Here is a 22,775-nt window from a genome sequence, read left to right as displayed (position 1 = left end):
TGAGGTAGATGTGGACGTCCTTGTGGGTTTGGTTTTGTTTGTTGTCTTTTTGATGAATGTGTGTGCCTACTTGCCTGTATATGCACCAGATGTGTGCAGGTGCTCATGGAGGCCAGAAGAGGGCACCAGATCCACTAGACCTGATGCTATCGGCAGTTGTAAGCCACCTAAGGTGGATGCAGAGAGCTTAACTCAGATTCTCCACAAGAGCAAGTACAGCAAGCACTCTGGACCACTGAGTCAAATCATCAAACCCCATCCTTGTATTTCTGATCGTCCCACATGCTCTTACACCCTACACGCTATATGATACTGGACTTAAAACCAGGGAGCAAACGTTAATTCTTAACTACCTTGAATCTCCCTTAATGTCTGGTATGTACAATATCAGCAATTGTTTCTAAAATGAAGAAAATATTTGAGGCAAACCTTGAAATGAATGCTAGAGACATGATTTTCATAAGCTTATCAGCACATTTTCAAGATGTCAGGAGAAGGGACCGGTAGAAATCTTTACTGAAAGGAGAATAAAAAGAAACACAGAAGAAAAAGGAAATTGAATGTCCTCTAATGAACTTAACAAGTGTTTTTGGAACTACTGTCTGTTCAGGCATGTGGGAGACCCTAGGAAAAACAGATTGAGACTCGGAGCAGAGGATTAAGTTCTAAAAGCACTGAGTGGCACTTCTATATTGATCTGTACAGAGTCCAGTATTTTAAGAAGTCCGTATGTCTTCCTTGGTATAATATGGCTGGCTCTGTGGCTTTAAAAAAAGTATAGCAAGAGCTATATTTTGGGTGAAGATGGGGAAGATCATTCAGTACCACACAGACTACTCTTAGCTTGAGATATCTGCCCTTTAGATTAAGGGAGTCGGTTATTATTTAAGATTAAATAAAAATGTTTGAGGCCAGCATGTGAATTCAAGAGAGCTGATTCTTGATAAGAATAGTTTATCACAGGCAGGGCTTTTTTCTTTTCTTTTTTTTCTTTTCTTTTCCTTCTTTTTTTTATCTTTATTAATTTGAGTATTTCTTATTTACATTTCGATTGTTATTCCCCTTCCCGGTTTCCGGGTCAACATCCCCCTAACCCCTCCCCCTACTCTTCTATATGGGTTTCCCCTCCCCATCCTCCCCCCATTGCCGCCCTCCCCCCAACAATCACGTTCACTGGGGGTTCAGTCTTGGCAGGACCAAGGGCTTCTCCTTCCACTGGTGCCTTGTTTCTTATTGAATGTCTTTGCGGTAATGTCTGGGTCATGTTGCTCTGGCTTGGTTGTACTAATGCTGTCGTTTTCCAATGTTAACAGTATTTTTAGGGGTGGGAGTGTAGCTCAGCCGTCGAGCATTTGCTTTGAAGCTAAGAGTTTAATGGATCCCAGAATGAGGGATAGAGTAGGTAATACAATCTCTTATTTCTGTAATTATTATTTTCCTACATATTATTGCATTAACTGAGCTAATATCTTACTTTGATCTCATATTAAATTTTAAAGAGAAATCAGCCTGTAATTTTTGTTCTTATAATTCTCTTGTAAAGTTTTGATATCAAGGTAATAACACTGGAAAATAAAAACCTACAAAATTTCCTTTCTTTAACTGCTTTTTAGGTATGTGTATAAAATGCATGGTGATTTACAAAAATTGCTATAAGCCTACGATTGTGTGTTTATTATTTTCATCTTCTCCCTAAAGCAGAGGCTCAGAAAGGGATTGCAGAAAAAGAAACGTTAGCGGCTGAGTCAGGATTGACTTCCATTTTATTATTATTATTATTTGGTTCCTTTTTTTTTCAAACAGGCCAAGAACTAGTAGTTCTTCCAGAAGGCTAGGATTTAGGTCTACATATCATTTCACTCCAAACCCCAGGCTTTGCTTGTTTATGTATTTGTTTGTTTATTTATTTATTGCTTGCCTATCCTACTATGTCCTGGACTAACAGGTGAGTGTCTGAGTGATTTGATATTCTAGACTTAGAGTTTAATTCTATAGATGTGTCTACTTTCTATAGGTAGGCAACACTCTTAAAGATGACCTTTCCCCTTTACTTCTAGAATCTAGAATACAAGGCTCCTCCATGGCTAATCTTATAAATATTTCAATTTTCCTGTGCACTCAGGATAACAGTCTACTAGCTTCACTTTTTTTAAAAAATTAGTTGTACCTGGATCCTGGAGGGCATATTTGATTCTTCTTTGCATCGCTGATATCCTGCATAACACTTTGTAATTAGCAGTCACCAAAACTGAGACAACTCAAATTCATACCCTGTCCACTGCATCTTACAATCTTGGAAGAAAATTCTAGTGCAGCCTCCTGTGCACGGCACTCCAGCAGGAAACACCTTTGCTGAGGAGCCATGGCTAAGGCAGGGTGGGACCTCTACCCTATGATTTCCATTGAAGCCAGCATAACTTCATTTTAATCTACTTGCTAAGGATCACCTTTGAGGAAGCGGCACATTCAGCAGCTAGCACAACTCATGACCAAGCATGAAATGAGATGCAACTAAGAACAAATAAGCCTGGAAATTAAGGCTAAGAGTAGAAATTCAGCACAGGTAAACCCAGGTTTGTATCACTTTTTTCCTTTTCCTTTGCTGTGTGAACACCAACAGTGATGTAAGCACCCTATTCTTGGTTTCATTAACTGCAAGACAGGAGTTTAGGGTATGATGTGGAAGTGGAAGGACCATGGTAGTAGTCGATCAAAACAGAAGAGATGGGGGAAAGAACTTTTAGAAATTTTAGGTATTTTGAGGAATAGTTATTACCCTATGAAGATCAGAAGGAGTATTCATTAGACACACTGCTTGGTAGGAATGCTTTCCTTTGTTCTGCACAGAGAAACTATACCTTTAGTGCAGGGTCTTGACTAAATAACAATAGAGTAATTTTCCTAATCATATATGATTGTTATTTTGATGATGAAAAATTCATTTGACTTTCAAAAAACATCACTGAAATGTATCAAATTATTAGCAGAAAGGTCTGGGATCCTGTCTTAGTGAAGGTTACTATTATTGCTATAAGGAAACACCATGACCAAAACCAAGTTGGGCAGGAAAGAGTTTATTAAGCTCCCACTTCCACATTGAAGTTCATCACTGAAGGAAGTCAGGACAGAATCCCAAGCAGGAAAGGAACCTGGAGGCAGGTGCTGATGCAGAGTCCATGGAGGACTTACTGACCTGCTTCCCATGACTTGCTCAGCCTACTTTCTTATAGAACCCAGGAATACCAGAGCAGGGGTGGCTTCACCTATAATGGACCAGGCCCTCCCACATCAATCACGACTTAAGAAAATATACTACAGACCTGCTTATAGTCTTACGGAAGTATTTTCTCAACTGAGACTCCTTCCTATCTGATGACTCTAGCTTGTGTCAAGTTGACATAGACCTAGCCAGCAGTTTCCCATTTTTAGAAAAGAATGGCATGAACTATAAGGAGTAAGAGAATTCAAAAGAGCTAGGTTGACTCATAAATCATAAAACAAATGCTTTCCAAAGATGTATAGCCTTTTAGAACCAAAGGATTCAGAATTAAATACTCTAGCCATTACAATGTTTACCTTAATTTCTAAACTCTAACATAAGATTTTAGATACAAAAGATATGGAGATTCTCCATTTAGTGTTCTCTCTCTCTCTCTCTCCCCCCCACCCCCCGTCTGTCTCTCCCCCCCCCCCGTCTGTCTCTCTCTCTCCACCCCACCCCCACTTGCCCTGGGGTTGTTTTTTTGAACATATAAGTTCTCAGCTACTGCTCCAGTGTCATGCCTACCTGTCTGCTGCCATGCTCCCTCACCATGATGATCACGGACTAACACACCGAAACTACCCTGAGTGACACAGAAAACGTGAAGCATCTGTTTATAATCTGGCCTCTCTCATGACTGATGCTTACTATATCACTAGGGGTACAGTATCCTGGGAGGAAGTAGTCTTCACCAGCAACAGAGGTAACTCAGCTGATATTTGGTCCCTTGACTCTTTGGAACATTCCAAATTGAGACAAATTACATCCATTGGAAATGACTAGTCCTCCTCTTGGGATGACTGAAGAACACCTACCATCAATGCCTTAAATGCCAAAGTCTCTGGCGGCCCCTTTATTGGTACGTCCTGTTTATAACTGAACAACTTACACTGCAATGATGAGTGCTGCCAGCTCTAACAAGTTCATGACTAGGATCAGAAATTAGGGCCGAAATTCACTTATTGTGGAAGAGCTACATTAAAAAAAAAAAAGCAAATGGGAAAGGATTGTACTGTTTTCTGAACAGTGCAGGCTCCTTCTCATTCAGCTTTCCTGCCTGGTGGATGAATACAGGTGTGGGGGTGAAGTGGGGAGGAGACCATTGTTTCACATCCTCTCTACTTCCTGGTCCATTTGACCCTCATTAACTATCTGTCCAGGTTAGAGCAACCCAGATAATCGGAATCAGAGGTCAGGTTATATCCCCGGATCTGAATCTCAATTTCAGGTAACTCTGTTTATACATCTATCTGCTTCTCAGCTGAAGAAATGAGCAGGAAAGATCACTGTCATGCATCAAATGTTTGCAGACAAACATGGTAAGGAGGGAGTAGAACATTTCTTTTGAGGCTGGGGAATAAGAGAGTTTGCCTAGCAACTATGAGGGCCCAGAGTTTACCTGCAACCCCACAAACAAATGAAATGAGCAGGGAACTGTAGCTTGAATAGAGTTTGTTCAAAGATGTGTTAGTTTGACCTTCGATCTTATCCTTCCATACAGTGAAATTCGCACTTTTTATAACCTTCTAGAGCATTTTTGAATCTATGGAGTTCATTTTTTTAAAGTCAAGTAGCTACTGACTTGCTACTTTTGAAAATTATATAAAACCAAGTGATTTCCTATCATTGTTTGTTATTTGATAAGGCATTATCAAGGGATGTTGTCAAGGAGAATAAAAACATTCCAGGAAAAAAAATGAAGATTCATCTAGTAAGGCTTTAAAAATATAAACATAAAATAGAGAACTTTCCCTGATGCTCAAATACCATTTTTTCCTCTTTGTATCAAAAACATATTTTCTTCTTTAAAATGGCAGCATTAATAAACATTCAACTAAAGTATGCATTGTTATTGACCTGTTGTTTTTCGGTTTCTTAATTGACCGAGTTGCTAATCCCATGTCAGGTGCCTGTCACGAATACTGATGTTTCTGGTAGGAGAAATCTGCACTGAAGACCATACTGAGGAAAAACCAGGCCAAACCCCAGCCCACCCAACTGGCACAAGTGACTCTCAAAGTCCTCTGAGACATTTTTAATAAAAAAATTTAATGCTGAGGACAAAGGTGATGCATCGGGTCCGGGAAGGAAGGGCATAGAAAGACTGTCACATACTGCCATTGTGATGTAAGGTAATGATGCCAATTAAAGTTTGGAAGCTTTATCTCCATGGAGGCAGCAGTCCAAATGCTATGGAAAGCTCCAAGAAGGTGGAGGTTTAAAGACTTCCGAGGACTAGGTGCCGGGAGAGAGCACTCCTACACGTCACAGGTAAGTTTATGGATGATCATATAAAGCACACTTTGAGGCAAATGGCAAAGCTTGGATCTTTGTTAACACTCCCAGTCTTGGTTTTTTTGCCATTGGCACCTGTTATGTTGCACACTAAAGAGAACACACAGTGCATCCTGCCCCAGGTGTCAGCACTTCTGTGAGTGTGTGAGCCACATTGCATGGGGGGCCCGTTCTTCCTGTGCTTTCACTGACTAGTGTTTTCATTTTCCACAGCACCTCAATACTGTTGAGGTAAGGACAAAAGTCAGACTGGGTGTCCTGTCACACAAAAAGAACAGTGTGTGAAAGGTGTCTGAACTGTGCTCTTTTATGGTGAGATATCCTGACTTCAGACTCCGGTTGGTAGAGGAGGCTCAGGAGACTTGTTGCAGTTGGTCTGAGAATATGTGCAAATGAGGAATATGTTCATGAGTTCACAGACTAGAGTATATGATCAAAAGTAACTGGGTAATGATCCATAGGCCCTCCAACCCTTAATGAAGCATGGGGAGTTCTATTAAAATCCATGAGCTACCCAACAAGATGTAGTTCAGTGGGAGTAGGAAGAGGGGCCGAAAGAGGTTAATGGTACCTATAATTGAGCAAACTGCATTAGGTATGCACAAAATTTTCAAAGACTTATTAATAAATAAAAATTTTAAAACTTATATACTAGGGGCTGGACAGATGGCTTAGGAGTTAAGAGCACTGGATGCTCTTCCAGTAGACCTAGATTTGATTCTCAACACTAATATGGTGGCCCCCAACCATCTGTATCTCCAGTTCCAAGAGATACAATGCCCTCTTTTGGTCTCCCTGGGCACCAGGCATGCACATGGTACACTGACATAACTGTAGGTAGAACACCTATATAATATAATAAGAATAAGAAAAAAAATAACAATCACAGTCATCACATATAAACTCATGTACTACTCGTTGGGCATGGTGACACAAATCTGTAACCTGTTCGTAATACTCAGGAAACTGAATCCAGAGGGTTGAGAATTTCAGTATAGTCTGGGCAACAGAGTGAGAACCTGTCTTAAAAAGACCCCAAACTCATGTAGTATGTATTTTGGCAATAAGCAAAACACAAGGCACCGATTAGAAAAGGACACGTGTTGGTGGTGAATTCACGAACTGGAAGAAATAGTTGACTTAGTCAAGCACTTGAGCACTCTGAGAAAAGAGGAGAGAGAACTTGGTGTTCTGAACTATCCATTTCTTCATCTGTAATAGCGTGGAAAGTAATATCCACATGTAGATGTGCTGTATTAAATAAAAATAAACATGTGAAAGCTGTTTATTCGAGCCATATGGCTCAGTGAATAAGGACACAGGACAGCATGCTCAGGTTCTCATAGGAGCTCCTATCTGACCTCGCCCGTTCTTCTCTCTGGTAGGTCTAATCACAACACTTGCTTCACGACAGCTGTGAACAGGAAGTAAAATAATGCATCCAAAGCACTTCAAAACCTACCTGGTATGCAGCAGGCAATTTCCTAGCTGTACTTTATTATGATTGCATTTGTGACTATTCATAACTGCTACTGTACTTACTGATTTATAATAAAATGGGAAATAGTTATTCTAAGCAATGATAAATACAGCTTTGTTGGTTAGTTGTGGTTTAAAAGGCTTCATCTGAGACAGTTTGAGAAGGCAGTTTTATTTGTTTGATCAGTGGAACATGGACCTTTTCTTTAAAGATTTGTTTATTATATCTATATGAGTATGTCTGCATATGTCTATGTATATGCATATGCATCTGTATAATGTGTGCGTATATGTGTACTTTGCCAATCAGGTGTCTCAGATCATAGAAAAAGCAGTCCCCTGAAACAGGCAGTTGTGAGCCATCCAACATGGGTGCTGACAACTAACCTGGTTGCTCTAGAAGAGAAACCAGTGTTCTTAATTTTAGTCAGTTCTCCTGCCCCAGAGACCTTTTCGGGTATCTGCAAGCTGTGAGGAAATCAAGTGAGAGTTTAGGTAAAGTTAACTTGTTCATTTTAATCATCAAGCACATGGACGACTCAACAATTTCCATGTGCCACACTGTAACGGTGTAGACTAAAATTATTGTCTTTAAGGAGTCAAGCAGAAGAGGGTCAGAGGAGCCATAGACAGGTAGAGATATGGAGTGAGCAGTGCATGTGGTCCAGCGAGCACTGAAGAGTATATGTTGGTTGATTGTTCTCTTTTGGTTGTGTGTGTACATGATGATGATGGTGGTGGTGGTGGTGGTGGTGGTGGTGGTAGTGATGATGATGATGGTGGTGGTGATGATGATGATGATGATGGTGATGATGATGATGATGAGTGTTTTACTTAAATGTATTGCTATGTACCATGAGTGCGCCTCTACCTGAGTGGTCAAAAGAGGGTATTAAATCTTTTGGTTCTCTATAATAGCAATGCATGCTCTTAACGAATCCAACTCTCCAGCCTCCTTGATCATCTTAATATTATGTTCTGTTTAATCACCATGTTCATTGCACTAAAAAACTCATTCAGTGGTCCAACGAGATAGCAGAGCAATTAAAAATGTCTGCTGCTGAGTCTGACAGTGGAGTTTGACTCTTGTGACACACATAAATGGAAAGAACTCCATGCGATATGCAAGTGCACACACACACACACACACGCACACACACACACACACACACACAGAGAGAGAGAGAGAGAGAGAGAGAGAGAGAGAGAGAGGGTTTAAAAAATTCATTGAAGGAATATTAAGTATGTATAATTCAAATACCAGAATTAATGACAACTGTCCTCCTTCACAGGTTTGCTTTGTAGTCTGTATGGTTCACAGCCGGGTCTGCAGTACAATATAGGTACTGCTGTTACCGAGATAACCAATTGCTCTGTGATAGGCTTTGAGGCTTGGTTGATAGCGGTCATTCATGCCAAGTAGTGTTAATCTGGTTATGGTGGCTTGAATAGGAAATGGCCCCCATAAGCTCATAGATTTGAATGCTTTGTCTCCAGGGGAGTGGCACTATCAGTTGTGGCCTTGTTGGAGTAGGGGTGACATTGTTGGAGGAAGTTTGTCACAGTAGGTTGGGCTTTTGGGTTTCAGAAGCTCAACCCAGACCCACTGTCACCCTCTTTTTCTGTTGCCAGATGTAGAACTGCATATCCAGATGTAGAACTCTCAGCTCCTTCTCCAGCACCATGTTTGCTTGTGTGCTGCCATGATGATAATGGATTGAACCTCTGAACTGTAAACCACTCCCAATTAAATATTGTCCTTTATAATAGTTTCCTTGGTCATGATGTCTCTTCACAGCAATGGAAACCTTAACTAAGACACTGTTCAAAAACCCACAATGAGGGAGGTCATTGATCCTGAATTGCTCGTGGCAGTGGAACTGAACACTGGTGTTTAGCTAAATTGACATAGTGTCAAACTGTCTTCTAAATATTTATGTTTTCATAAAATGCTACTCTCAGCCTTATATAAAGAAGCTTCTCTTTCTAGGAAGTAGTGATGAGCGCAGAGACTCATGACTGTTCAATGTGCCGAGAATAAGTGAGGAATGAGTGTTCAGTCCTAAAAAAGACACTCGTCCAATGCCTTCTAAGGATCAGGGAGGATTTCTAGAAGAGGAAGTAGAAAGTAAGAAAATATAGAAAGAAGGCTGAGAAATGCCATCTTCTGAGTAAGCCACAACCATTACAATAACGAACCCATTGCAGCTATGAATACCTGTGCTGGGTACATACAAGAACGGGCTTATCAACAGTTATCACCTAGGGAGGAGGCCTCAGGGGTCTTATATTCACTGCTGAGCTATTTGTTACTGATACAGTCAGAAAGAGATGACAGTTACTGCTTTCATCTGCGTTCCCTCTGGTGACCCTATCTTGGTCCAATGGACAGCTCCTATACAATGCTCACACAGATGGTTCTGGTGAAGCCAAACTACGTTACAAACGAAAACTAAAAATCACGAATCTGAGAAATAGATTAGTGGTGGTGGGTGGTGGTCAGAATGTGAAGAAGATGGGAGGCAGTAACCAGAAAGTCTTCTATACACATGGATATTGTCAAAGAACAAATGTAACACTCGTTTTTAAAAAGATAAATTGTGTATTTGCTTCATAAATTAAAGTGAGAGCTCTTTCTGCTTCTCTATGCCCTCTCTCAGTAATTCTTTCTTGTGAGAACTTGGAGTACCTCATCCCGCCTCTCTCTCTCTTAGACAGAACTACCTGCCCTGTAGAACTGGTATATTTTGCTCATCAAACCCAAGCATTTCCTCAGGAGAAAAGAGATTTCTAGCAATATGATTATTATGGGGTAAAAACCAAGAACCAAAATCTAGATTGATAGAATTACCTGAGGTTCTCAAGGACAGGGAAAAATGCCTTATTAATCTTGTTAATACCTGAGCCACAAGGAGGTGGTTAATGGCTCAGAAAAGCTTTAGTGGGAGGAATCAGTGAATACATAAATGACAGGCCAACCATCAATAACAGTAAATTATGAAGTCTGGATATGCCAGAAGGCTGGAGGGAAATGTGGTGCCATTGGAAAGGTCACCCAGGAGACTCTCCCTTTCCTACAGAGATCTAAAAATTGAAACCTTTTTAAAATGAGTGGAAAACTGATTTCAGGGGAAGGTGAAATAACAAAACAACAGCAACCCCCCCCCCACCCCCCGAATCTTCCTCTTTTCTATTTCAGGCATAAAATTGGCTGCTGAAACATAAAGTTCTTTGTTCTACAATTAAAGATACAATTAAAAATGCAAATGGCTGTAAGAGCAAGCATAATGAGTCTCAAAGTATAAATGAAGAATGAAAATGTATTCTCCATTAAAGGAAGTAAATTCTAAGTACGTACAGAAACAAGGGAACTTTCTTCTTACTTAATAAGTCCCGGAGGGTGAGCTCCTTCCAAGACATGGTTCAAAGTAATCCTAAGGGGCCTGTGAGAGAGGTAATGTCCATACTACAAATGAGACAGTCAAGATTGCAGCTGAGGGCTGTGGTTATACCTCAGTTTAGAGAGTATTTGTCTAGCATACAGAAGACCCCACATTTGACTCATAACACTACATAAATTGGGTATGATGATAGACTTCTAAAATTCCATCTCTTTGAGAAGATAAGGTAAAGGTAGCCCTCAACTGTATACTGAGTTCAAAGCCATTCTGGGCTATGTGAGGGTGTTTTAAAAAAATAAAGTCTGCAGTTAGTAAGTGTCTTAATTAGGATTAATATAATATTGCTGTGATGACACACCATGATCAAAAGCAACTGGGGAGCAGTATATTTGGTTTAAATACACTGCATTACAGTCCAATGAGGGAAGCCAAGGCAGGAATCCAAACTGGTGGGAACCTAGAGGCAGAGGCCAAGGAAGGATGCTAATCACTGGCTTGCTCCTCAAGACTTGCTCAGCCTGCCTTCTTAGAGAACCTAGGACCATCAGCTCAAGTATATATCACCTCCTAGTCTTATACAGGCATTTTGTCAACCCTGATCCCTCCTCTCAGATAACTCCAGCTTGTGTCAGGTTGACATAAAACTAGCCAGCATAATAAGCTACACACTTTGCCCTAAATGCCTTTCTTGAGAAATTAAATATATAAGGTAAAAGAAACACTAGTTTCATTACCGTGAATGTTAGCAGTGCTCCTACAGGGCCAACTTCAACTTGACTGCACTATAGTGTAAACAAAGACATAACTGGGGAAAGCAGTGGTGTATTTAGGCTGTTTATAAACCTCTTTGACTTTCAAATTTCCTTGAAAATTTCTCTTTTTAAGCACAGGGACAATAATTGTACCTGTCATAAAACCATTGTGAGGTTTAAAGGAAGTCAATAGTGGGGCTCCAGCACATAAATTCCTGAGTCCTTCATTATTGTAGCCCAAGTTGCCACCTGAATTTTGTCACGGATTTTCTACCTCTCCTCTGGACTTCCTGGTCAATAAATTCTATTCAGCCTGTTTAAGTGCTATAGGTCATATCATACCAAGTCTCTTCAAAGGTGTGTGTGTGTGTGTGTGTGTCTGTGTGTGTGTGCATCCCCATTTTTGTGTTACATGTGTGATATGTCCAGGCTTTTGGGTGTGTACTTGTGCACATAGGTGGCAGTCTGAGGTTGCCATTTGGTATCATCTTTGATAATTTTCCATTTTACCTTTTTTGAGATACTCTCTTTCACTGTGCTGGGACCTCGCCAAATAGCAAGCTAGCTATTGTCTAGTAATTGGCCAATGATCACGCAGGATCCTCGTGTCTCTGTGACCCCAGTGCTGGGGTTACAGATGCAGACTGCCATGCCTAGCATTTCATATGGGTGCTGGGGATGTGAAGACGCCGGCCTATTTGTGTGCTGAGTACTTTACTAACTCAGCCATCTTTTTAGCTTCTTCCCTGGAAGATTTTAAGAAAGAAAACTCACTCTTAATTCAGTGCTTTTAACTTCCTATTCTGCTGCATCATACTATATCATAATTCAATCAACTTCAGAGCATATTAATGTTGTTAAATAAGAATATAGAAGTCGAGAAATGAAGGTCATCATAAATATAAGCTAACACTGTGCCAAGGGCTCAACAGCAGTTCACACACAGCTGACTGCAACCTTTCACAAGGACAGTAGTAGAAGGCTGGAAGAAGGGAAAAATTTTTTGCCTTGTATCACAGTACATGAATGTCATGACCTCGCCTTATATCTTTTGATAAAATCCATTATCAGGTAAGGTTGGAAGTGACTGTGACACAAAAAACACGAGGTTCCAGGCTGGCCTCTGTACACTCTCTTCCCCACCATGACTAGTCACTGACCAATAGGTCCATGGAAGAGAGAGTAGATGTTTGTGCTGTTGTTCAAGGGAAAATGACTAGCACAGCAAAATCCTCTAGGTATGCAAAGTAATACTACAATATAGTATATCTGTCTCACCATAATTAATAATGTAGAAATGATAGTTCCTTCAAATAAAAGTTAATCAGAGCAAAGTATCCTGGATAGTATTTTTTTTTCCAAACCTGCCACTAAAGGAATATCCAGACACTGTCTTCTGGAAGAGAAAGGATAACTTTGCCAAGACCTTGTTCTTATCCCAGATTTTCTCTCTAACAAGCCTGTGTGTATATGTTAATTCTTTTATTAATTAGGCCCTAGATAAAATGAAGTCAGAGAGTTTGGGGGACAGATAAAGCAGGCCTTTGTCCTGATATTATTACAGCTTCCTGGAATCGCAGTACTGGCAGTCGATGCTTGCATCTTGAAGATACAGATGGACTTCTTGTCCCCAGTTGGTAATTAACTGTCAGCAGCTTGTTCAAATACTTTGGCTACATTTGCATAGGAAAGATAGATGCAGAGTTCGTCCATTTAATAAATATTTATTAAGGTACCTTTTTATACCAAGTATTAAAAAGTCAATAAAATGAAGAGACTAACTGGGATTTGTAGGCTGTTCTTCAATGATATGTTCACTTCAACCCTTCCTCTAAAGCTATTAAAATAGGTATATAATTCTAAGGTATGTGACACATCATTTATCAGGAAATGATCTTTCCAGTAATGATCTCCATAGTTGATAAACTACCAACATATTGACACTATGCAGGTTTGAGAGAAAGAACCTATGACTCTCCTTCACCTTGACATCCTTGACATCTGCTGGCACATTGGGTACCAATGCAAACAATATACGTATTGACTAGAAAAATCGAGACACAAGTAACTTGATGTGTAATGGTTGATATTGCCAACTTGACAGCATCCATAATCACCAGGAAGTTAAGCCTCTGAGCATGCCTGTGACAGATTATCATTAAGCTCTGAGCATGCCTGTGAGGGATTGTCTAGATTGAGTTTATTGATTGTAAACAGCATTACTCCATAGGCTAGGGTCCCAGGCTGGATAAAAATGAAAACGGTGGGTGAATAAGAACATTCATTACTTTTTGTTTCTGGGCTCTGGATGTAACATGACCATTAGGTCAAGTTCATTACTTGTAACAATATGTAATGATAATGAGCTGTACCTTAAAACTGTGAGTCAAAATAAACCCTTTCTTCCTGAGGTGTCCTATGTCAGGATACTTTATCACAGCCATAAGGCAGTCACCTTCTACACAAGGTATGGAAGCAATGGGGCAGGGGATAACTTTCAGTCTACTGGCCACATTATTCATAGACCATAAAACAAAAATTGCCATCTAAAGAAAAACTGTTCAGTACAGTAAAGAACAATCACAAAAGAAATAGTCTTTTGCATTCAAAACAGAATTGAAAGGGAGACGGAATCCACAAAGAAAGCAGAGTGGCAGTAGGAAAAATCATGGGAGTGTGTGCAGTGCTGATATCTGTGAATGTGGGACTGCTACTTGTCCATGCATTGCCTGGAGTTTGTGGCAAGTCTTACTAGGAAGTTAACAAAGCTGGGCATTCTGGGGCCAGAGAACTATGGCCTTATTTTCAGGTATCATGGTGTAGAGGACAGAAAGGAGCATAGGCCACCAGGAAACCTTGTCCTTTCTCTGCTGAAAGAATGCAGTGGAACAATTGGAGTGAGGTGGAGGGACATTTCACCTCGGTGCTAAGAAAACAATGCCTGTTCTCAACCAAGTCTACAGTCTCTGCCTGTGGGGACAGTGGACTGTACCAGGAAGCTTGGTAAGTTTGAGTGGGCCTGAGACCCCAGCACCCAAGTACCCACCTTAGATGGTAGACATCTCTCTGCTCCCTACTAGATTTCTGGTCCGGTATGTGACCATGGTCCCCATGTCAGTGATGTAGCCCCAAACATAGTTCTCCATGCTAATGAGGTATCTAGAGACCCTGAGGGTTTAGCCAGTAAACTCCCCTTCCCTTTCCAGACATTTAATCTCTGGTCCACCCTGAGAAGGTGGTATGCATCTACTTTCCACGATGAACAATCGAGAAACAGTTCGGAACCAAGGACTGTCTATTTCATCAAGAGTCACCATGGGGAGCATGGAGAAAGTCTTTGACTACAGAGCTGCAGCCTAAGTCTCCCGAAGAAGTCTGCTCCTTTATGCTCCCAGACAACTGCTGCTACAATCACAAATGAGCTAAGCTGGAGTTCCCACTCCCCTGGCCTCAGTCTTGTCTTCGTCCTCAGCCTGCGTGGGCCCCTAACTCCGTTCTCTATTCCTCAGGATCCAATTCCTCAAGACCCAGCAGCACCTGGATGTCCAGGAGTTTGGGAGCTCCCACTCCCTGGTTCATCATTGCAGGGGACCCCAACCCTTCGTTACCTGACTTCTCTGTGCAGTTGTCCAGCTGCTGTAACTGGATGCCCAGGAGTGAAGAAACATTAGCTTCACCTTCCCACATCTTAGACTGTGTTCCTACCCTCTGAGCAGTGTCTTTTTGTTTCCCTAAAGTCCAACATGCAATGACAGCAGTGGCATAGCCGCTTTTCATCACCCCAGCAGTGGGACGAAACGTGGACAGAAAATATGTTGAGACAGGCAGCCTTCGCAATAAATAATGATTATCAACTAAGATTTATAAATGTCTTTCAATATGCCATATATTTAAATTTAGTATTTTATTAAATGATCATAGTCACTTTATCATATACTATGCATGTTACCATTTCATTCCCATAGACAAAGAAACTAAGCCAAGGACGATGACTCTGATTTCTCTGTGGTCACAGAACTAGTGAGTGACAAGTCCATACTACAGAAGTATTTGTGTTTGACTGAATCCAACAACTGTGTCCCTAAATACTACTCCATGGCATCTTAAATAGGACCCAAAAGTCTGTTCCCATGTCAAGTCAAGCAGGGGAATCTGAAGAGAACCATTTCGCAGAATCTCTTTCTTTAACTCAAAGAAGGATGGATACTCCTGACAGGTGGGCTGAGATAATATTATAGAATAATAAAATATTTTTTAAAGCTACTTGATTGAAGAAAGCCTCATGACAGATATTTCCCTCTATTTCTACTTCCTCTCTTATGTCAATCACAACCCCCTTCCAAACTAGCTACAGTAGCAAGAGTTTGAGATCCCTGGGGTACTGCATTGCTAATGTAGGGAAGTGCATTTTCCTGCTTGACTGGGTACCAAGTTGTTGACCTGGAACTCTTCTGTATCTGTAAGCCATACATCATGATCCACTGAGGAGTTATTAAGTCAAGTCAGTCAGTTGTGACCATCACTGAGCAGAGAGGCTGATCACAAAGAATGGGAAACAATGATGTCTGCACTATACACAAGCAAAAGAGTACTGCTGAGTCCCGAAATTCCTTCCTCTCTAGGCATGCTTCTCTTTACAGGGCCATGAGAAAGAATGAATGCCCTTCATTCTATACGTCAAAATATTGAAACAGTCTCTCAAATATTGTGCATGAAGAAGCAGTCAAAACTCCAGAAGTTTCTCTGTCTAAATGTAGTGTCTGTTCCACTACATTTAACTGCTGTCCTGATTCCTACTAGATGGTGAGTTTCCTGTATGCAGAAGATGATTTTTGGCTGAGTCCTCTGTTCCCATTATGGGTTTAGGAGCAGAACAGATAGTTAAAAGATGCTCTATGACTGAGAGATAAGCGCAGCACTCAGAGCTCTGATTGTTAAACCCAAGTTCCTAGTAAAGACACTGGTTGCTTGCTGGAAGTCTCACTATCCTTTATTTATTTATTTTTCCGGAGCTGGGGACCGAACCCAGGGCCTTGTGCTTGCTAGGCAAGCACTCTACCACTGAGCTAAATCCCCAACCCTCTCACTATCCTTTATTAACAAATGGACATAGGGCAAAATTTTCTTCAATGTGACCTTTCACTCCCAAGTGATAGATACATGTATCTGTTTTTCTCTCTGAACTCCTGTCTTCTCCCAGTTATCTGAGTGTTTTTAATGCCTTAAAGGAAGTTTCTTCTCTAGACATCTGTGCTCTATGGGAATTAAAACCATCTGTCTCTGACCATAGTTCTCTTAGCAGCAAGGAAAGCCATGTTCTTTGTAAAGTTGCTTTTTACTGGCTGATGGGCAGAATGGGAGGACACCTATGAACAGATGAATTCAGTCACTCCACCTGTTTGCTCTTTTGCTCATGTGGACAGCTTTGATGACATGAAATAAACTCCACATTAGAGCAGCTCTGGGGATTAAGTACGTCTACTGGAGAACTACTAATGTACTTGCCTAATACGCTGAAAATTAGTGTCTTTAACACTTCGGTTTCCTTCATTTTTCTGTACTATGTTTGTAATCCAGGCTCTCTTACAGGCTATGTGAGAACTATACTGTTGGATTATATCCCCAGCCAACTTTATCTGTTGTTAAGACTTCAAATATAGACTTCCACAACACAGGAAACATAAAAGTCACAAAGCGCAAGCACATTGAATCACCCCTATACAATATGTAGAGAATTATGAGTGTCAATTGATTTTATTTGTATACTGCTCCCACATCACTCCAGTGAAATAATTGCAACTAGATTGAAAATCTTTTAAGCCAATTTAAAGCTCCGCTTGAGCCAGGTAGTGCCAGTTACTTTCCCTCATTTCAAGAGTTCAGGGAAGCAAAGTGCTACCACTTGGGAGGATCATGTTCACCAGAGGGATAAGGCCAGCTTCAGAAGGCTCCGGAGATGCTGCACCCTCCCGAACAGGGTGGGGTGTGTGTGTGTGTGTGTGTGTGTGTGTGTGTGTGTGTGTGTGTGTGTGTGTGTCTGTATAAAATTCTAAGACAAAGTAGAAATTATATGAACTAGGCAAATATTGAATTGTTTATCCTAGCTCAAAATTTTGTGAACTCTCTGATTTAGGTTTTTTTTTTTTTTACTTCTTGCAAATATATGGATAATATCAGGGAAAGCCTAGCCTAAACATATATTCCGTATGACCCTAAAGTGGTGTGCTTGAATTTCACCCCTCATTCATCTGCGTGTCCAATACAGCACTGGCCAGAAAAGACTGGCACCCACAGCTGAAATATATTCATTAGCTGGAACCTATGAACTAAGATGGCGGGAGATGGAACAAAGTGGGCAGAAATGTAGGCCTGGTGGGAGAGTCGACTGTCATAGCAGCTGTGGGATTCCCAGGCAAATGTGTTTGCTTCCTGGTCCTCAGAGCAGACCTTGTAATGACTAAGGTTCCTTCTGGCATTTAGAGTAAGGTAAGCAAGACAAGTAAAATAATACTCCAAGATGTCACTTGCAGGCCAGAAAGACACACTCATTACTTTATACTTCTATAGTCAAGAAACCCTGCTACTCGTTTATTTTGAGAGAGTGAGTAGTTGATGTTCTAAAATAAACACAGACAAATTTGGTACAGTTCCTGTAGGCATGCTCCAGATATGGCAAGTGTCTCCGGGGACATTTTTGGTAAGGACTCTGTTTGGGCTCTGCTAGTCCATTTTTACATCCTCTCTTCCTTTGTTGGTCTGTTTTACTCATTGTGTGAGAACAAGGCTAGGAGCCCTTAGAGTTCTTGTTCTAGGGTCTTACTGTGCTTGGCCTTTATTTCCTCTACTACTCTGTCTCTCAGACTCATTTAGATACTAAGGCCGGCTCTGTAGGTATGACAGGTTGGAATTTTAGAAGACCAAATACAAGATTTCAATATTAAAGAGATTTTTTTCTGGGAAATTTCATATGGAAGTATGTTTAAGTCTCACTAAAGAATGTGCTTTTAAAATGATCTATCAGTTTAACTTTCCAATTTTCTTTTATATTACATTTTTGTTTACCACTTCTCAGCATGAAGATTTGACTCTAATCGGTAATACTTTCAAATATGTCTTGATTTTATGTATCATAGCCTTTGATTTAATTTTCTACAACTTAAAAACTTTTAACCTATTCCTCTTCATCAAATTTTTTCTACTGCATTAACAACCATCATTAACTCCATTTTTAATAACATCAACATTGATGATTTTCCTCTGCAGTTTGAGTCTATAAAGTCATTTAGTTGACTGATTTGCCTGGGTACTCTTTTTTTTTTCTTTTTTCTTTTTTTCGGAGCTGGGGACCGAACCCAAGGCCTTGCGCTTGCTAGGCAAGCGCTCTACCACTGAGCCAAATCCCCAACCCCCTGCCTGGGTACTCTTACCTAAACTTTTTTTTTCCTGTTTGCTACCCCAAAGTAAAACATTGGATTTTTCAAAATAATTTTTATTATGAATACTAGTGATTATAACGCAAGTATTGAGAAGAAAAATAGATACAAATTGACTTAACTTATATTTCATTTGTGATGCCACTATAAGACATTTTCTGAGGTAGTTCTCCATGTTTCCTTCCATGGACAATAACATACTTCAAAAAAAAATCTAGAATACAGTTGGCAGATTAACAATATGTCTGTTAGATTGATCTGTCTGTCTGTCTGTCATCATCATATATCATGTTTTTTAAAGTCCAAGAGTCTTGAAGCATAGAAACTCTTCAGAATATACTGACATTCTATGATGGCCAGAACATCCAGCAAATTAAGGCCCCTGAGAACCTGCCAATTCTGAAATTGGTCTTTTATTTTCTTGTTGCCATGAATGATACACAAGAAAGCCAAAGTCAACTTTATAGACCTTTGGAATTCAGACAAGTCCAACTCACGTGCATCATTTAGCATATGTGTCACGGTGAGGAGATGTGGTCTTAGCTGCCAGGCTGATCCTGGACCAGAGCTGGCAGTGGACATATAAACAGTGAGGACTTGTTTCCTCCGAAGAGTACATACATTCATTCTGACCGCCATAGTCCCTCTAAGATGGAGATCATAGTTCAGTCCCCAGGACCCACATGGTAGAAGCATATTTACATGTGCATGTTTGTGGATACACACACACACACACACACACACACACACACACACACACACACCACATGCAGGAACACACTCACACATAGATGATATTTAGATGCAGTACAGGAGCTAGTATTAGGAAGTAGACCATGCTGTACTTGAGTACCTACAGACCTCACTCAAGGTTTCCACGAAGATAAAATGCTGACAGCCCTTTTCAAGTCACTCACTCTGTAGCCAAGGCTAGTATGGAACTTACTACACTTTCCAGTTGCTCTTAATCTTGTGGTAGTCTCCATGCCTCCATTTCGTTTGAGTTACCACACCGGGCTAATTAATATGTTTCAGATAGTCGGGAAATAAACTATTATGGTCTGAGAAACAACTGGTATTGCGATTCTACTGAAGAAAAAGTATTTCCACCAGAACATTCAGGAAAACAAGCAATACATATAACTATTGGACAGAACAGCTGATTGCTAATAAATACTTATGAGCTGACATACTCTCACCCTGGAAGTTCAGGAAATACTAAGGAATAGTTTCTCCCAAGACCGACTGCAAGCAAATATCTAGAGTTTCAGTTATTAATTCACCCAATGTTACACTTTAATATTTTAATATTTTTAATATTATCAAGGAATAATTTGAGAGTTGGATATGGTGTATATACTTGTGTTTCTAATACCAGAAAGTTCTAGAATTTGTTAACTTGAGCTACATAGACAGACCCCCCTCTTTTCATCTTTTTCAAGAGAAAAAAATTGAAAACATAAGATTCGTTAAGAGTTTTGACCTAATAACATTTTAAGAATTATGTGGAAATGGTTAAATGCAAGCCCTTTGAGCAGAAGTGCATGATGAACATGGGCCAATTGGAACATAGGAATGACATTTTTAAGCCAGTAGTTCAGAACTAGTTCATCCTATTCAAGAATGTTCTGATGCCTACCTGACATACAGGGAGCGTTTCTGATTGGTTCGAAGGGACCCGGACCCGGAACTCATGCTGTGGTTCATCATCTGCTCTCGTAGGTCATGGATTTTGGCCTCGAATCGAGCGTAATCTGAGAATGAGGAAAAAGATGGTAAGTTTGGTTCTGTGCCTTTGGAGAGTCAGACGCGCTGTAAAGACAAGGTTACTGACCACCATTATTGTTAATTCCTTACCCAGTACTAGGCAGATGCTCAACTTCAGAACAGTAGGTCTGCTTACTAGTGCTTTTTACTCACAGATTCACAGGAAGAAAAGGACCCCGACATTCCCAACTTGTGAGACGTTTAAGATTCCATACAACCCTTACTTAGTTTCCTGTTTCTCAAAACTATGGCACATCATCATAACTAGGATACTGAAATGGACACGATCTATTAATTTCAATCAGATTTTCTCAGTTCCACTTCTACTCAAGTATGTTTGTGTGTGAAAGAGAGAAAAAAGATAAAGAGGGAGAGACAGAGACAAAGAGACAGAGAGACAGAACAACAGAGAGACACAGAGGAACAGAAAGAGATGAGATAGAGAGGTAGACAGAAAAAGAGTGATAGACACATATTAAGAAAGAGGCCTTTAATGTAGTCCTAGCTAATCTAAACCTTGTGTAGACCAGGCTGGCCTCTGCCTCTGAGTGCTGGCATTAACAGTGTGTGACCACTCCAGTTGTTCACGAACACATTTAAAACTGATTTGATTTCCAATTCAGTGTACAGCTTTCATGAGAACAAAGATAACTAAATCAATGTAATAAAAGTTATTTTCCTAGAGTGTTCCAAATTATTTTTATAAAGGATTTATATGTTTTTATTTATCTGTGTATGTATGACTATATATGAATACACACTGTGGTTATCTGGAAATTCAGCAAGTGATCTTAAGTGCTGGGCCATCTCTCTAGCCTTGTGTTTCAAACACTGTATAATTAAGAAGTTCTAGGAAGAACTTTTTTTTTTTAATTTCATGTTGCACGTATTGATAATTGTGAGATGGCTTTACCTAAAAGCCTTGGCAACAGCTAACAGAATACTAAGTTCGGAATGTAAAACACAAATGTCCGTGCTCTGAAGATTAAAAAGGCACGTAATAGTTGGTTTAGTTATTTTTGGTGCTGAAGTCCATTCTGGAATTACCATGATTTGGCAGACTTTGTGCTAATAATTCATCCTTAAATGGCTAAATAAGCAAAATATAGACTTAATCAAATAGTTCATCTAAAATCTATCGACTTTACTGTAAAACACTGTACTTCATTCCAAGGGAAAACTAAAGAGCACTATTGTCAGCAGATTTACCCCATCTGAGCTAGCTGTGTTTTTTTGCTCTCCAGAAGGATCAACTAATACTTATAATGGATCACACCGTATCCAGTGCACACTGGGCTTTGTGGGCATCTCTTTGCTCAGTCATAAAATGAAGCCTAGAGATATCATGAAAGCCCCAACTACAGAAACACACAAGAGAGATGGAAAGGCCTCAGATTTCTTTCTTACAGATGTTCTTCCCCAAATGCTTATTGGGAATACATGTGAGTATGTATGTTAGCACATGATCACACACACACACACACACACACACACACACACACACACACACAAACTCACTCATTCAATCTATGGATTGGGCTAATTTTTTTTCTCCCTTTTAAATGTGTAACATGGATGGCTAGTTTCTTTCCACCAAATCTATAAACATGATTTTCCTTAATTACATTCTTTATTTACATTCTTTATTACATTGTTTATTTAACTAGCCCCATGTCTTTAGGTTTTAGGTCTGTGCTGCTTTTCATGATGTAAATAAGTATCTTATTGTATGTGTGGTTTTTTTTAGAATAAATCGCTATGGCACCACAATTAAAGGTACTGGTCAATACGTTACATAACAGTCCTACAGTCCCCATGTTTTTATGTTTTCAAAATAGATCTTTTTATATAACTCAGGCTGCCATGGGACTTGCTGTGTATATGTAGCACAGTCTGCCTTGAACTTGTGTTCTTCCTATCTCAGTCTTCTCCGTGCTAGAATTATAGGAATGTATTTCCACATTGTAGAGAAAAAGCAAACAAAAACATAAAAGAAAACAACAAGAAAACCAGTCGTTGATTTGTTTGGGGACACAGAGTGGGAACTTCCAGCTTCCTCAGATCCATGTCCTATGACTACTCTCTGAAGCTTAAGCATCAGCCGTGAATGTCACTCCATCTCCTGGAGACACAGGACTCTGCTTCACAACCAGAGAGACTTGAAAGATGAAAAACCATCTACAAGCAGCACCTCACCTGTGAGCTACATTACTACCTCTACCAATCACAGCACTGCCCCATCACAGCACTGTACCAATCATAGCCCTGCCTCTACCAATCACAGCACTACCCCATCGCAGCACTACCTCTACCAATCAGCACTGCCTCTATCACAGCACTGTACCAATCACAGCCCTGCCTCTACCAATCACAGCACTGCCCCATC

At 40.2% G+C, this 22,775-nt stretch overlaps 1 protein-coding gene across 24 annotated transcripts in view; it reads right to left on the bottom strand.

The window, feature by feature from the left end:
* The window catches only part of Dlg2 (discs large MAGUK scaffold protein 2), a 2,073,609-nt gene that overhangs the window by 130,083 nt on the left and 1,920,751 nt on the right, over positions 1 to 22,775 (bottom strand). For 23 of the 24 annotated variants that reach the window (XM_087586773.1, XM_087586779.1, XM_087586780.1 and 20 more), the window contains 1 exon segment: positions 20,262 to 20,376. In XM_087586773.1, coding sequence (XP_087442899.1) covers positions 20,262 to 20,376 — 115 coding nt within the window. 24 annotated transcript variants of the gene reach the window in all.

This window comes from Rattus norvegicus, chromosome 1 (genome assembly GCF_021556685.1).
Source record: "Rattus norvegicus strain SHRSP/BbbUtx chromosome 1, alternate assembly SHRSP_T2T, whole genome shotgun sequence".
Taxonomy (NCBI): Eukaryota; Metazoa; Chordata; class Mammalia; order Rodentia; family Muridae; genus Rattus; species Rattus norvegicus.
This window is presented reverse-complemented; position numbering and strand designations above follow the sequence as displayed.